Raw genomic sequence first — 13,877 nt, 5'->3', positions numbered from 1 at the left:
CTCAGCCAGTGAGCGGCTGGTCTGTATGTGGGATCCGAACCCTCGGCGGGAGCGCCGCCGCACTCCCAAGCGGTGCACTGTAGCAGTGCGCCACTGGGCTGGCCCAACCCCATAGATTCTTAACAGGACAATAATACAACAACTTCAGTGACATGTGGAAAAGTCTTAAGTAAGGAAATAATCTATTGTATGATGAGCAAACAATCTAAATCAGGGTCCAAATTATGAGGCATCAGAATCTACCAGACTAGCTCTTTTCTTTAACTAAATTATTCAAGAGTTAAAAAGAGATGAAAATTTACCTCTGACAGTTTCAAGTACCCTAGACTGTCTGTCTTCCTACTTCATTTACTTGGCACAACAAAACATAGAGTCCCAATGTGCTCTGAATACAAACTATGAAATCAAATTCAAATACTAAGTCCATAGGAAAAAGGAAAATAAATTATTGTAGAATTTCAAACTGAAATTAAACTTACTAGGACAGGAAAAGCTTCAGTGAGTGTTCCTTTTTCTGGAAGGGAACAAAACTTATAGAATTCATGACTTCGATATGCTCTCTGCTTCACAAGCTGTACTGCATGAAGGACAAACTTGGCTGAGACCTCAGAAGAACATGAACATACTGTAACTTCTAAAATAAGAAGGAAAGAAGTAAAGTTTTAAACTGGTAAGACTTAAAATGAACATGAAGTGGCTTTAATAATAACTACTTGTTTGGGGAATAATACGTCTAGAATAAAATGATATACTCAAATGCGATCCGCATATTTCCTTAATAACAAAGAATCAACAGAATATTAACAAAAGTTTAGAAGATTTTTTTAATGGGAAATAAATTGGTATTAAAAAGAACCACTACCATGATGCAAACACCAGGAAACAGCAAGCTGTCCATATGATGGTACTTCAAAAAGTTCGTGGGAATAAAGAATTAAAAGATAATACGAGTCTTTCCATGAACTTTTTTTTTTTTGTCCTTTTTGTAACTGGTAAGGGGATCGCAACCCTTGGCTTGGTGTCGCCCACACCGCGCTCAGCCAGTGAGCGCACTGGCCATGCCTATATAGGATCCGAACCCGTGGCGGGAGTGCCGCTGCGCTCCCAGCACCGCACTCTCCCGAGTGCACCACGGGGTCGGCCCTCCATGAACTTTTTGAAGTGCCCTTGTAGATGCACACATAATTATCCTAACCAGGTACTTTTTAAAAACCTTCCGCTCCTCTTGTTTTAGTTGAAAATCAATCAATTCCTGATAATGTAAAGAGGGTTATAATTTTGGAAACTTCTCTTTGTTATCATGCCTGAATTCCATTATTATCTATCCACTCAACTTCATTGATAATTTTTTCTAGTCTCTCCCTCTTGGTCTCTTTGTGTCCTGTTTGCTTCCAGAAAGCATACCTAATAGAGCCACACGCACTCAGCTTTACTCTGAGGCAGAGCTGTAGGTAAGCCAAAGTTCACTGTGAAGTAAGAACAGCAGCTTATCTAAAGAATACCTACTCTCATTCAAGAGAGCTGAAGCAAGGCTCAATCCCTTCATCACAAGCATTAGTGGGCACAGAGCTCTTGGAATCTAATCAGCTGCTAAGAATACAAAATCTAGTGTTTTGGCAGTATTTCTAATTATTTGAAATAGAGATCATCTGTAGTACATTTCTAATCTAAGACTGTTAAATGCTCTGGTGGAAGTAACAATTCTACATCATTCAATAATTTTTTATTAAAAAAAAATTATTTTCAATACCAACCTAAACAAAACATAATTATTAGGGTATTCTAATTACTGACATTTACCACTAAACAAATATCTAATTTGATATTAATTAACCACATATTTTTATTCTTTTATTTTATTAGTGCTCATTTTACCAGAGCCTTGAGCTATACAACTCCAAGGAGCCCTGTATGAATGGTGCCCCAGAGCTATTCAACACAGCAACTGACTCTAACTCACAGAAGAACAGTCAAGTGTTATGAATATAATCTCAACATGGACAATCTATCTACCAAGCACTTTATAAAATCTGTAATCCTTACAATAGAGTATAAATACTGTGTTTATAACTGAAACATAAGTTCAGATAATTAAGAAACCTGTCCCAGGTAACGACTAGTGCATGGCAGTCTGGATCTCAACCCAGCCTTGCTGGTCTCCAAAGCCTGGCCCTTCCACTACTCCATACTGCTTCACCCCAACCCAGGTTCTCTTAACCACAAAGTAAGAAAGGGGTCTGGACTAGATGCTCCTAAGGTACCTCCTAGGCAAAAGGGCCTCTGGAAGCAGGGTCTTTCCTTCTCTATGTAGCTCAACACTGTAGTCCTTTGAAAAGGGCCCAGCACAGAGGTGGTACATGGAAAGATGTTTAATGAATGCATCTAGTACAACTCCTGATTGCCCTCTGAGGGCTATCATGCTGCAATAGCTTCGCCGTTACCGTGTATGCATATTAACAGGCTATCTTGGACCCCGTTCAATTTATTGCTTTAACTTCCAGCTTTTGCTATTTATTATTTTGCCCTTACTCAGTTATACAAAATAAGAAAAGCCCTGCCTTTCCTATGATATCAAGTGACAGATGGACTGCATATGAGCAGATGACCAGAAAATGGTATGGGGAATCAACAAAGAAAACCAGCTCTTCCCAAACTAGGTCTCATACATGTAATTTCTTTATTTCAGTGAGTTCAGAAGAGATACATCTGCATTTACATGTAAGTACAAAAATGCATTCCTAAGTAAAATATAAGCCATTTTTAATAATGACATTTATCTACCTAATAGGGTTCTGATAAAATTAGATGAGATAATCTGTGTAAAGTGCCTAGCAGAGTGCCCAAACCCAAGAAGTATTCAATTATGTTGGCTAGTAATCTAAAACGGGTGACACTTTCTTGACTGCCTACATTTGTTTCCTTCCACCAGTATATGAGATCTGTGGTAGCTTATGTACCCCGCCCCCTATATTGACTTCTCAATTGTATCATTATAGAAACACTAAAATAAAAATCTTTTATAAACTTCCAATTTATTTGTAGAGCTATAAAGATTGAAGCTCTATTTCCTAAAATTCTAAAAGTTTAGCAGTTTGAAATTTAAGGAACTGCTGCATTGTTTGAATTGATATGTAGTATGTTTAAAATCATTAACAAATAAGGAATTACTCTAAATAAAGTTAAAACCTTGAATATTAAGATTTTAAGACTGCCTAGATGATTTGATGTGTGAGCCAATGCAAAATAGTACTAGATCATTTTGAACCTAACAGCAAATCTAGAGTGCCAATACATATAGTATTATAAGAAAATTATGTGCTACAAATACATGAACTTTCTGCAGTCCTAATATTTATAGAACTAGAATGTACATAAAGATAAGTGGTCAAGACAGACTTTAATTTTACTTACCAGCCCATGTTGCACCCTCAGGAACCTCAATAAAATGCCTTCGAATTTGACCAGGTTTAAAATGCACATCTGTAAAGGCTAGATCATAATGTGATGATTCACTGACTCTGAAAATTAATAAAAATAAATTATTAAATGTGATACTGTCACTAAAACAGCTTTATAATAAGCCCACTGGTACTCTGGATTTTATTGAAAAAAATGCAAGACAATAGTGCATTAAAAATAAATACAGGGACCTAAAGGCTGTTTACAAAACCGTACGCAGTACGCTCAATACTATCCCATTTTGGCGACACGTTAGCAGAGATAACCTCTGGATAGCAGAGTACAAATGACACTTTGTACTTTCTACTTTTGTATTTTATAATTAGTAAGATAAATACACACTACAAAAAAAAGAACTCTTTTTTGTTGTTAAAGTTAAATTGTTGTTAAATTCTACAACATTCACAGAATTCTCCAATTACCAGAACCTGGACTACAGTGAATCCTAAATATTAAAATCAAAGGTAATGTTTTATGTCATTGACACTGTCTTATAGCTATAAGACTGGTATTAAATCAAGCCCCTCTTGTAGCTTGAAAACCCTCCCATGACGTAAAATAGTAAAGAAAGACAACCTGCTTTTTTTGTAAGAAATCAATGAAACATAAAGGTCAAATTATTACTAACTGCTATGGAAACAGAGTATATGCTAGAGAGAAATTCTTGTCAGTATCACAAACATTTAATGAGTGCCTACTATATCTGAGGCACTGTTGTTAGGAGCTAGAAATGTAACAATGAATAAAATACGATCTTTTGCCCTAGACAATCTACGGAGGAGAGAAAAACCATCAGAGACATTTAACATAACATGCTCCAGGTAGACAAGAACTGAGGGGAAGAATAGAGGAAGAATACAGTTGACCCTTGAACAAAGCAGGGGTTAGGGGCACTGGTCCCCCGTGTTGTCAAAAATCCACCTATAACTAAAACTTAACTACTAATAGCCTACTGTTGACTAGCAACCTTATTGATAATATAAACTGTCGATTAATACATATTTTGTATATGTATTATATACTGTATTCTTAAAGTAAGCTAAAGAACAGAAAATGTTTGTTTACATTTCTCTTGCCTGCAAATGGCACCATGTATGGTCTGTGTTTGGGTAAGTTTTGATAATTTTTAACTTTTTAAATAGACTGATGTATATCTTATGGTAGTAAATGATAAAACAGACTAGTATCTATGTATATTTCATGCATTCACAACATACCTTTTTCTTAATTTTTTGATATTTCTAGGCTATACATTGTCTGCAAGTTTTTTCAAACTGCCACAATTTCCAAAATTTTTCCAATATATTTATTGGAAAAAATCTGTGTGTAAGTGGACCTGCATAGTTCAAACCTGTGTTGTTCAAGGATCAACTGCACTTGGTTCACTCCAAGGGAGCCTGGGGAAAGCTTCCTGAAGGAGATGATGTATCAGCTGATTCCTGAAGATCTTATGTATTACCCTGTCTAAATTTCTACTGGACTTTCAGGAAATATATGGCTGAGAATTTAGCTCCTGTGCAATCTTCCATGTATATGCCACTTTAAAAAATTTAGTCTCCTCAATCACATCCTATGTTTCTCCCCACTGAAACCTGCTGCATATTTAGTATTTACCCAAAAACTAACTCAACAGAAACTGTTAATTTAGAACTTTTACTTGTTTCCAGTACTCTCATATTCCCAATATCATTCTTCATCTATTTAAGGATGTTTTATTTGTACATAATGTACAAAGGGCTCCATATTGGAAAGAATAAGACAGTCCCTGTGCCTTCATTGGGCTCACAGCTGAACGGTGTATATTAAATAAAAAGTACAACATATTAAAGTCTGTCCAGGGGCATGTAAAAAGTGCCATGAAAGAGAAGAGCCTCCCTTCTCTTGGAGATGACTGGGAATGGGCCTGGTCATTAAGAGACAGGCAAACGAAAGGAATCAGCTGTGTAAATGCACAAACATGGAGGAAAGGAACCGAAAGGCAGCAAAGGAATCAGCTGTGTAAATGCACAAACATGGAAGAAAGCTAGAATTTCAAAATCAGTGTAGGTTAAAATGTGTAATCTCGTGTACGGAATGACAGGAAACACTGGTTGGGGCTATAATTGGAGGGATCATTGTCTGCTACTTTAAGAAGCTTGAACTTGATCCTTGGAGGTACCACTGATATATTTTAAGCAGAAAGTAATATGATCAGGTTTGAGTTCCCTCGTTCCAGGGTGGACAAGATAGAAAGTTAAGAATGTGGAAATAGTAGATGACTAGAAAAGTGGAAGTGGAAGAGCTGCAAGAGAGGAATCCCAGATACAAGAGGGGACGAAAAGGGTGGCAGTAGAAGGGGATAAAGTAATATTGTCAAAACTGCAGAGGCATCGGGTAAGATGAAGGTAAAGATATCCCTTGAAGTGGGCAATGCCAAGGTCATCAGTAGCTCTGGCAGAAGCAGTTTCAGTGGAGGGCAGGGCAGATACCAGATGTCACAAATTACTCTGACAGTTAACAAGAAATAAATAACATGGCTGACTACATGCCACCTAAAAATGCTAGCTAGGAGCAGACTAAGACTAAATCCTAGCCTCCTGGTTTTGGCCTAGTAATCTATTAAAAGTCCAAACTACTCCATAAAATAGCCATTGTAAATTGAGATATAACAGTAGGATGTGAATAACCTGTTACTTACTTTGCTGCTATAACTGCAGTGATTGGAACTCTGAACAGAGGACCTGCATTAGGGGATGCTATGTCATAGCCACATACCTTGGAGAAAAAATGGTAAGTTTCAATATTCACAAATAAGCTTTTAAAAGAGCAGGGGAGAAAGTTTTAATTTATTCACAGAATAAATTAATCTAATCTTAAAATTTAAAGATCCTAAGCACTAATTTCCTGACACTGGGTCATGTAATTAATAGCAAACAGACCAAACAAATAAATGTACAACTCTTGACTAATTCAGACTAATGGAGAAATGAGACATCAAGTAGAAAATAAATGCACTTTAATTACCCTCAATGGAAAATTAGCTCAAACTAGTGTTACAAACAACTTTGGAGGTAAAGATACTGTTATGATACTATTCTATGCTTATTTACAATTACCTTTTGTTTAACAGATGCTTTCTTCATCTGAGTATTAAAAGACAAGTGCAGCCCAGGTTTAGCTGAATTAAACAAATGACCAATTAGAGGGGGACCTAATTGACAAGTTTCTGCTATATAGCTTCTTTCCCTTTCCTGTTCCACACAGGGACACAGCATGATATTTTTAAGAAACTCACTGCTGAAATATATATACACCAGAGAAAGCTATAAAACCTGGCAAATGGAAATGTCTGGTTGTTTCTTAAAAAGAAAGCAATACACTGCAAATACACTTAGAATCATTTACTTTTAACTTTACAACATTTTAAAGAGCAAATAAATTAAAAATGAAGATACACCAATACCTCTGTATAATGCAATCCTTCTCTTAAGCCCCTGGGATCCACACGTATGTTGATATGTCTACATTGATTCATGAGTTCCAAATGGCTGGGACACTGAACCCAAGATGAATTTGAAGTTAGAGCTAAATGAAGCTGAAGAGATATTTTTTCAGAGTTTTCTGGCATTAAAAAGACCAAAAATTTTAAAAATTAGTATTTTTTTTTCTTTCTTCCATTTAAAAAGTTCTATGTTCTCTCAAGAAAATTTAGAAACTTAGTTTGGTCAGTTGTAAAATGCACTAGACATGGGCATCAAAACACAGCTCATATAAAAAAGTCACAGAATCTTCCTTTCATTACAGAATATTCGTGATCCATTGATATTTTCACCAAACACTGCTACAATCTTGAAAAGAGGAGTTTTAGTGCATGTTTTTTGTCACTGCATGCAGAGACCAGCATGTGAGTGAAATGAAGACTGCCGAATGTACAGTGATGACTATTTTTGTTTACACCTAATTCAGCTGCAGGTCACACTGGCTGCTTCTACTTCCCACACTTTAGCTGAAAGCTCTGTCTTATACTTAAGTAGCAAAAGTGGGAAAGAAAAAAAAATTCATCTTTTCTTGTCCACAATTTAATAAAACTGTAGGTCATTGAAGGCCCATTCTACTCTTTTCCTCAGTAGCCCAGTTGCAAACTGAGCTGCCATTGTGCTGGGACCCCTCTTTGCTCTAATATTTTCCCTTAAGTCTATAAGATTTAAAACAATCACATTGTCAATTCATGTTTTCTCTTCAAAACGCTAGCCCAAACGGCATTTCTCTACTATGATACCATTCATTCAAACCACAAATGTGAACACTTCAGCTTATCGCTAGCCTATTTCGTACCTGTGTTCTCTGGAAATACAGGTTCGATGCCAACGCCATGATCTGAAGGTGCAGCCACCTGAACAGGATCTCGGAGGTAGATGCCACGGTTATTTCCAACAGTAACAGTGAAACCTAATTTATTAGCAAATGATGTATTCTGAACGAGGTAGTCATAGGCTTTATCAACCTAATTAAAAGAATATAAATGGTAAGATATAAATGGTTGGGTCAAAAAGAATTTTGTTGCAAATTACCAATCACTTTGATTTCAGTTGTAGTAAAGTACAAGCAAAAAGTCAGCTTCTGTATTTCCTTCTCTAACTATCTGTTACTCCAACTAAGAGGGCAATTCTACATTTTTAGACAATATACCAGTCTAATGTACCACTGGACGCACTGTCCTCTCCACACTATTCACACTTATTCTCAGACCAGATATAGGAACTGATCTGTATGCTATTATGATTTGCCAGTTTCTGCCCTGTACTTCTTTGCTTTGAATTGCCAACCTCTACGTGGCCTTCAACTTTTATATTTCTCTTAGTGCAAATTTGTCTTAACTACAAAATCCGTTTTTTTTATCCTTTATGCATACAGTTCTACCATGACCATATAATCTAGAATTCAGACATACTGAATCACTGTTATAATAGGAAATATTATCCAGTAATATTTAAAATACTATCTTAATGACAACTTACAACTCATTTTTCACATAAGTGACAATACCTGAATAATACCATGTCCTTGGGCAAATACTTCTATATTGTCGGCCTTCACTGCAGTATTTTCTAGAGCTCTTCTGACTGAATGAACTGTGTAGTCAACATTATTAGCTTTCAGACCTAAAATTAAAAAATATAAGAAAGTGGTGTTAGAGAACTCGCTATATGAAACTTTTTCCCCCTTACTAGGATGATGACACGTAGGCTCTCTGGATTTAATGTCTTGTGTTCCAATATTCATTTTTAAATATATTTTTTTAAGCGAACTAAACAGTCTCACTCAAACTACTTGCATCACATAATGACTTCATTCAACACAAATCACTGTGTGCCCATTCTGCAGTGGCACTGATGCAGGCTATGCAGAGGTAATGTAAATGTATGAAGCAGACATGTAAAGGCATTTGAATGCCATTTTCTTTACAACACTGCTGGCAACACTGCAAACAATGTGGTTACTGGCAGTGGTTTTCAACCACTACCTCCCTTTCTACTTTATTTTGCTCCACAGCATTCATCACCTTCTAACATGTATAAACAGTTATTTATTTTGTTCAAAGTATGGCTCTCCTAACTATAATATGAAATCCACATGGGCAGATATTTTTGAGGTTTTGTTCACTACTTTAGTCTCAGAGCTAAAATAGTGCTTAGTTATTAACAGCAGGCAGCCAATAAATATACATGCTGAGTGAATATACACACATTCAAATTATCACTATTGCATAAACCTCTACCTTAAATTTTACTTTGTGCCCAGGACATTAGCAATTTTAATATATGTTCTCACCATGAGAACAACAGAAAATAAAAATATTGGTCTGCGATAAGAGTAATAAACAATGTTCTTACCTGAAAGTATCAGGGCAATGCCTCCACAGGCATTTGGAGAAGACATCGATGTCCCATTCATTAGCTGAGTCCCCCTCAACGTCCAGTTAGGCACAGAAGCAATGGCTCCTCCCGGTGCACTGATACTCACGCCAAGGGCCCCGTCAGCACTAAACAGAAAGCCAGTGAAGTTCGCTTATGATGAAAGTTGGATATGCGTGAACATTCTTAAAGAAGCTACTGGTCAAATCAATTATAGTACAATACTATGGACTATGTGCAGTCATTACAAACAATAACAAAGATATGAGGGTATTTCAAAAAGTTTCTGGAAAAATAAATAATACGAATCATTCCATGAACTTTCTGAAGTACCCTCGTATTATTACGTGGAATCGAGGAAAAAATACCCAGTATAACTTTTTCCCCATGATGCAGCATTTATTTTTTTCTTTGTAAGTAGACAGAAATCTGTGTGTGTGTGTGTGTGTGTGTGTGTGTACGTATCCAGGCCAAAGGTGTCACGTATACTTACACAGAGAAAATAAATGAATGTCACAGCTCAGACTCAGACCTTAATTAACGTACTTCCCTCTTATCTATACTAAGCAGAAGCTTTCCCCTTTGTTTAAATTCTAATATAGCACTGTACTATAGAAATATAATGTGGGCCATGTAATTTAAAATTTTCTACAAGCCACATTAAAAAAAGTAAGAGACTGATGAAATTCATTTTAATAATATATTTAATTAGACATCCAAAATATTACCATTTTAACATGTAATGGAGAGAAAAAAATAAAAATGAATTAGTTTACATTCTTTTTTACACTAAGTTTTCAGAATCCAGTGTACATTTTACACTTACAGCACATCTCAATTCAGACTAGCCAAATGTGACTGATGGCTCTCATACTGGACAGCACAAGTCTAACAGGACTGCCCAGACAAGGGCGTTGGCTAAGCGGGTCTAATAAGTTAGAGCACTTAGAGTGACAATCACACTGTCATCCTACACAAGCTGTGTCGTCTGTCTCAAGTAAAGGAACAACATCATGGCACACTACTTCCTCCTCCCTGGAAGAGGAGCCATAAATTCCCCAAGAGGCTGCTAGACTGTCCCTCTACTATTCTTCCCCCAACAGAGTGAGCTATTTTATTCCTGACTAGGAATACTGGGGTGATTTGGTTTTACATCTTTATAGGGCTGAAAGCAATGCACATGAATGGGCTGGATGCACCTCTTGTAGTGACTATCTTAAAACAAATATTATTAGGTGAATATTTGTTGATACAAAGAGATATCCACCCTATATTACTGAGTGACAAAAGTAGGCTACAAAAGTGCCTGAATAGTGTAATCTCTCATTTATGCATAAGAAAATAACTAAAAAAGTGTCCGTCAAGTTGTCACCCACAGATAATACATATCACAGATGATGAGACTGAGGGTGATTTTTACTTTCTTGTTTGCACTATCTATATTGTCTACTGATGCTTACAATGAACACTGGACATTTTATAGTTGGAAAAAATAACTGGGAAGAGTCATGAATTCTCACTGTTTATTAACTTCCCACTAGCCTGTTAAAGCAGCTAATCATAAAGCCTTTCTAGGGGTTTAAATCAGTATTTTAAAAATGAAGTTTCGTGAAATGTAAATAAGTGTTTTCCTTAAAATTAAAAACCTAGTGATATTTTTCTTCAAAATTATATAATAAAAATTCAAAACCTGTTTACGTAGACATTAATTGTTAATCTTTCTTAAAGAAATATGCCACACTTGCAAACACCAGAAGTCGTGGAGATGCTACATCTGACAGTCAATCTGACCAAGAGGCAGAGTTTCTCAAAGAGTACTATGGAGCATACTCCGTTATGTGATCATTAGCCAATGTTCTATATTTTATACCTGGTCTAATAATTAAATCTAACAATTAATCCAAATATTTTCAATAACACTTCATGTTTATTATACAGTAAACACTCCCTCAGTTCTTAGAAGAATTGGTTTGTGAACCAATATCTGCTTTTTTTTTTTAATCCACGCTTTCCCCCATAATTCGTGAACTCCAAGGTGTTTTCTTAAAATAATTCTTCAAATGTTCTATGGCAAATAAGATTGGCAAAGGCTGGCTTTAACACTCTCTAATACTTCATTTTTACATTGAGTATAAGAAAAAACTTAAAACTTCAAAATCACTTTGAGAAGATATTTAACATGCTTAGTAATTAAAACTTTTAACTGAAAATAAAACACATAAACCTTTGCTAATTTTTGACTCATCCCTAGTCATTGTTATTTAGTGACGTTAGTTGGGTTGACGAGGATAGTCTATGGTGATGGTAGAAGGCAAAGCTTTCTGACCCTGTGGAGATCCATAACCTGATTGTTCCCAATGACTAAGTTTATAATAAACAGTTTATTACAGAATGAACAGGATTATTATGTAGATATGTTTATTTTCTAAAGAAGTTACCGAGAAAAGACTAGGAAGATATATGTATCTCAGAGAATTAAATTTAACATTAACACTTTGGTGTAATCCCAATCAATTTTTTTTTACCTTATCTTCCAATATTCCTTACTATCTATTTTACACTGCAAACATATCCAACTACTAGTTATTTCTCCCAAAACCTTACACTAAAACCTACTTATCTTTGGGTTCATGCTACTCTTGCCATACAAACTCCCTTCTTTTCTGTGTCTCAATATCCTATCCATCCTTCAAGGCCAACTTCAAGACTATCTCCTCCATGAAAGGTGCAAGGGATTGCTCCCACCTCTGCAGTCCCGGCATCCTAAAACGGCACTGTGAACTCAGATCACAACCTGTCCATTTATGCCCTGCCCACGGCAGGCACTAAGGTATTTGCTGAACTGTATTCAAAGTCTATTCTTTTTCTAAATTAACTCCAAAGAGGTAAAGGGATGAATTAAAATAGGCTTTATTCTTCAGAAGGTACCTGTATCCACTGATGTCATAATGAGGCCTTACACAAATTAGAATAAACCTCTTGAGAGAGAATATCAGTTCCTGGAATCAGACAAATATAGTTCATAAAGGTTTTCAAGGAACCAAAACAGATAAACTTCATTTGTCAATCAGAATTTGTTTACTTATGGATCTCACCCAAAATTGTTCCAAGTAGTTATAACTTCAAAAGCATGAACAAAGGTATGCAGGCCCTCTAACTGTGATGCTTTACAAAAGCGTAGGGCTTTTGTTTCAACAAAGTTCAAATATCAAAATTCATTAAAATAAGGCCATCATTACTTTTTAAAGATAACCAAGTCCTTACTTGTTCTTTAGATCCTCATAAATGAACGATTATGGATATAGGCATAAGAATTTATACTCAGAATAGTTATGTCATTGATCTAACAATTCAATAACTGTGTTTTATTTCTTTAATTATCTGTGCCAGAGATGGGGCTGTTAATTAAAACAAAAATGCTGACAGCTGACAAAAGTAAAAGCCAATAGAAAGAACAGGTAAATTTATCTAAAACTTTATCCCTCCCAACCACGTAAAGTTTAAGCACATGTATGTAACGATCCCATATGCACCTACCTAGGGCCTCTAGAAGACCACGTATACTGATTTGCAGGTAATTTCTCTCTCAGAGAATACTCAGCAACCATCATGTCAGGAGAAACATAAGCACCAACACCTGAGGGATGGATTTCATCATTAACAAAAGGAAACAAAATGTAGATTTTAATTCTAGATCTACTATTCGCTCTGGTAAATTGCTTAATCTCTCTACATCAGCTCTCTCTCTTGTAAAATTAAAAGATAAGAAAATTTAATAAGGAAACAAGTGAAGTTTACTGTTTACCAGATATTATACTAAATGCTTTGCTTTTGGATATAAAAATAACTATCTTCCAGAATTATGATGTGGACTAAATAATGTACCTAAAAGTGAACATGTGAACTTCTATTAAACCATTTATTCCAGGCTACTTTAAATGACAATAAGTTCTAGATAAGCTGGTTTCCTACTAGACTTTAAGTGTTCTGAGGACACACTGAAGGTCTACAGTGTCCTGCATACAGTGGAGATACAATTAACATTTGATTAACTGTGTTCTTTTTGTTTGACTGTTTTTAAATAAACCTATTTCTAAAACAGGAAACTAACCTATCACACTTGATGTAGTTCCACCTGGACAACCAACTGTAGAAAGACATGGACCGTTATTTCCCGCACTTGAAACATAAATTATATTATGCTTCCACACTGCTTCATTAATGACTTCACAAATTCTCCTGAAAAAGAGAGAATGCCTTTGAATATATGAAACTGTCCCATTTCTCAGGAAATACACTATTCTAATGTGAAAAAATTTACAAATACAGTTTATATAAAAACCAAAACCAAAAACAAAAACAAAACAAGGTAAAATATGAATTCCAAGTAGTAGAATTAAAACAGCAACTATAAGTAAGGGGGTGTGCATTAGAATCACTCAGCGGACAATCCTAAACTATAAATGCTCAGCTGCCATTCCCGAAGTGCTTACAGTACCAAAATCTTGTTCAAAAATATTACAT

At 35.7% G+C, this 13,877-nt stretch overlaps 1 protein-coding gene across 4 annotated transcripts in view; it reads right to left on the bottom strand.

The window, feature by feature from the left end:
- The window catches only part of TPP2 (tripeptidyl peptidase II), a 72,269-nt gene that overhangs the window by 29,536 nt on the left and 28,856 nt on the right, over nucleotides 1-13,877 (bottom strand). For all 4 annotated transcript variants that reach the window (XM_008582078.1, XM_008582006.1, XM_008582223.1 and 1 more), the window contains exons 9-17: nucleotides 13,465-13,592; nucleotides 12,891-12,990; nucleotides 9,333-9,481; nucleotides 8,485-8,600; nucleotides 7,774-7,942; nucleotides 6,902-7,059; nucleotides 6,137-6,213; nucleotides 3,412-3,518; nucleotides 480-634 (exon numbers count right to left, since the gene is read on the bottom strand). In XM_008582078.1, coding sequence (XP_008580300.1) covers nucleotides 480-634; nucleotides 3,412-3,518; nucleotides 6,137-6,213; nucleotides 6,902-7,059; nucleotides 7,774-7,942; nucleotides 8,485-8,600; nucleotides 9,333-9,481; nucleotides 12,891-12,990; nucleotides 13,465-13,592 — 1,159 coding nt within the window. The remainder of the gene's footprint in view (nucleotides 1-479; nucleotides 635-3,411; nucleotides 3,519-6,136; nucleotides 6,214-6,901; nucleotides 7,060-7,773; nucleotides 7,943-8,484; nucleotides 8,601-9,332; nucleotides 9,482-12,890; nucleotides 12,991-13,464; nucleotides 13,593-13,877) is intronic.

This window comes from Galeopterus variegatus, unplaced genomic scaffold (assembly GCF_000696425.1).
Source record: "Galeopterus variegatus unplaced genomic scaffold, G_variegatus-3.0.2 Scaffold8, whole genome shotgun sequence".
NCBI lineage: Eukaryota > Metazoa > Chordata > Mammalia > Dermoptera > Cynocephalidae > Galeopterus > Galeopterus variegatus.
This window is presented reverse-complemented; position numbering and strand designations above follow the sequence as displayed.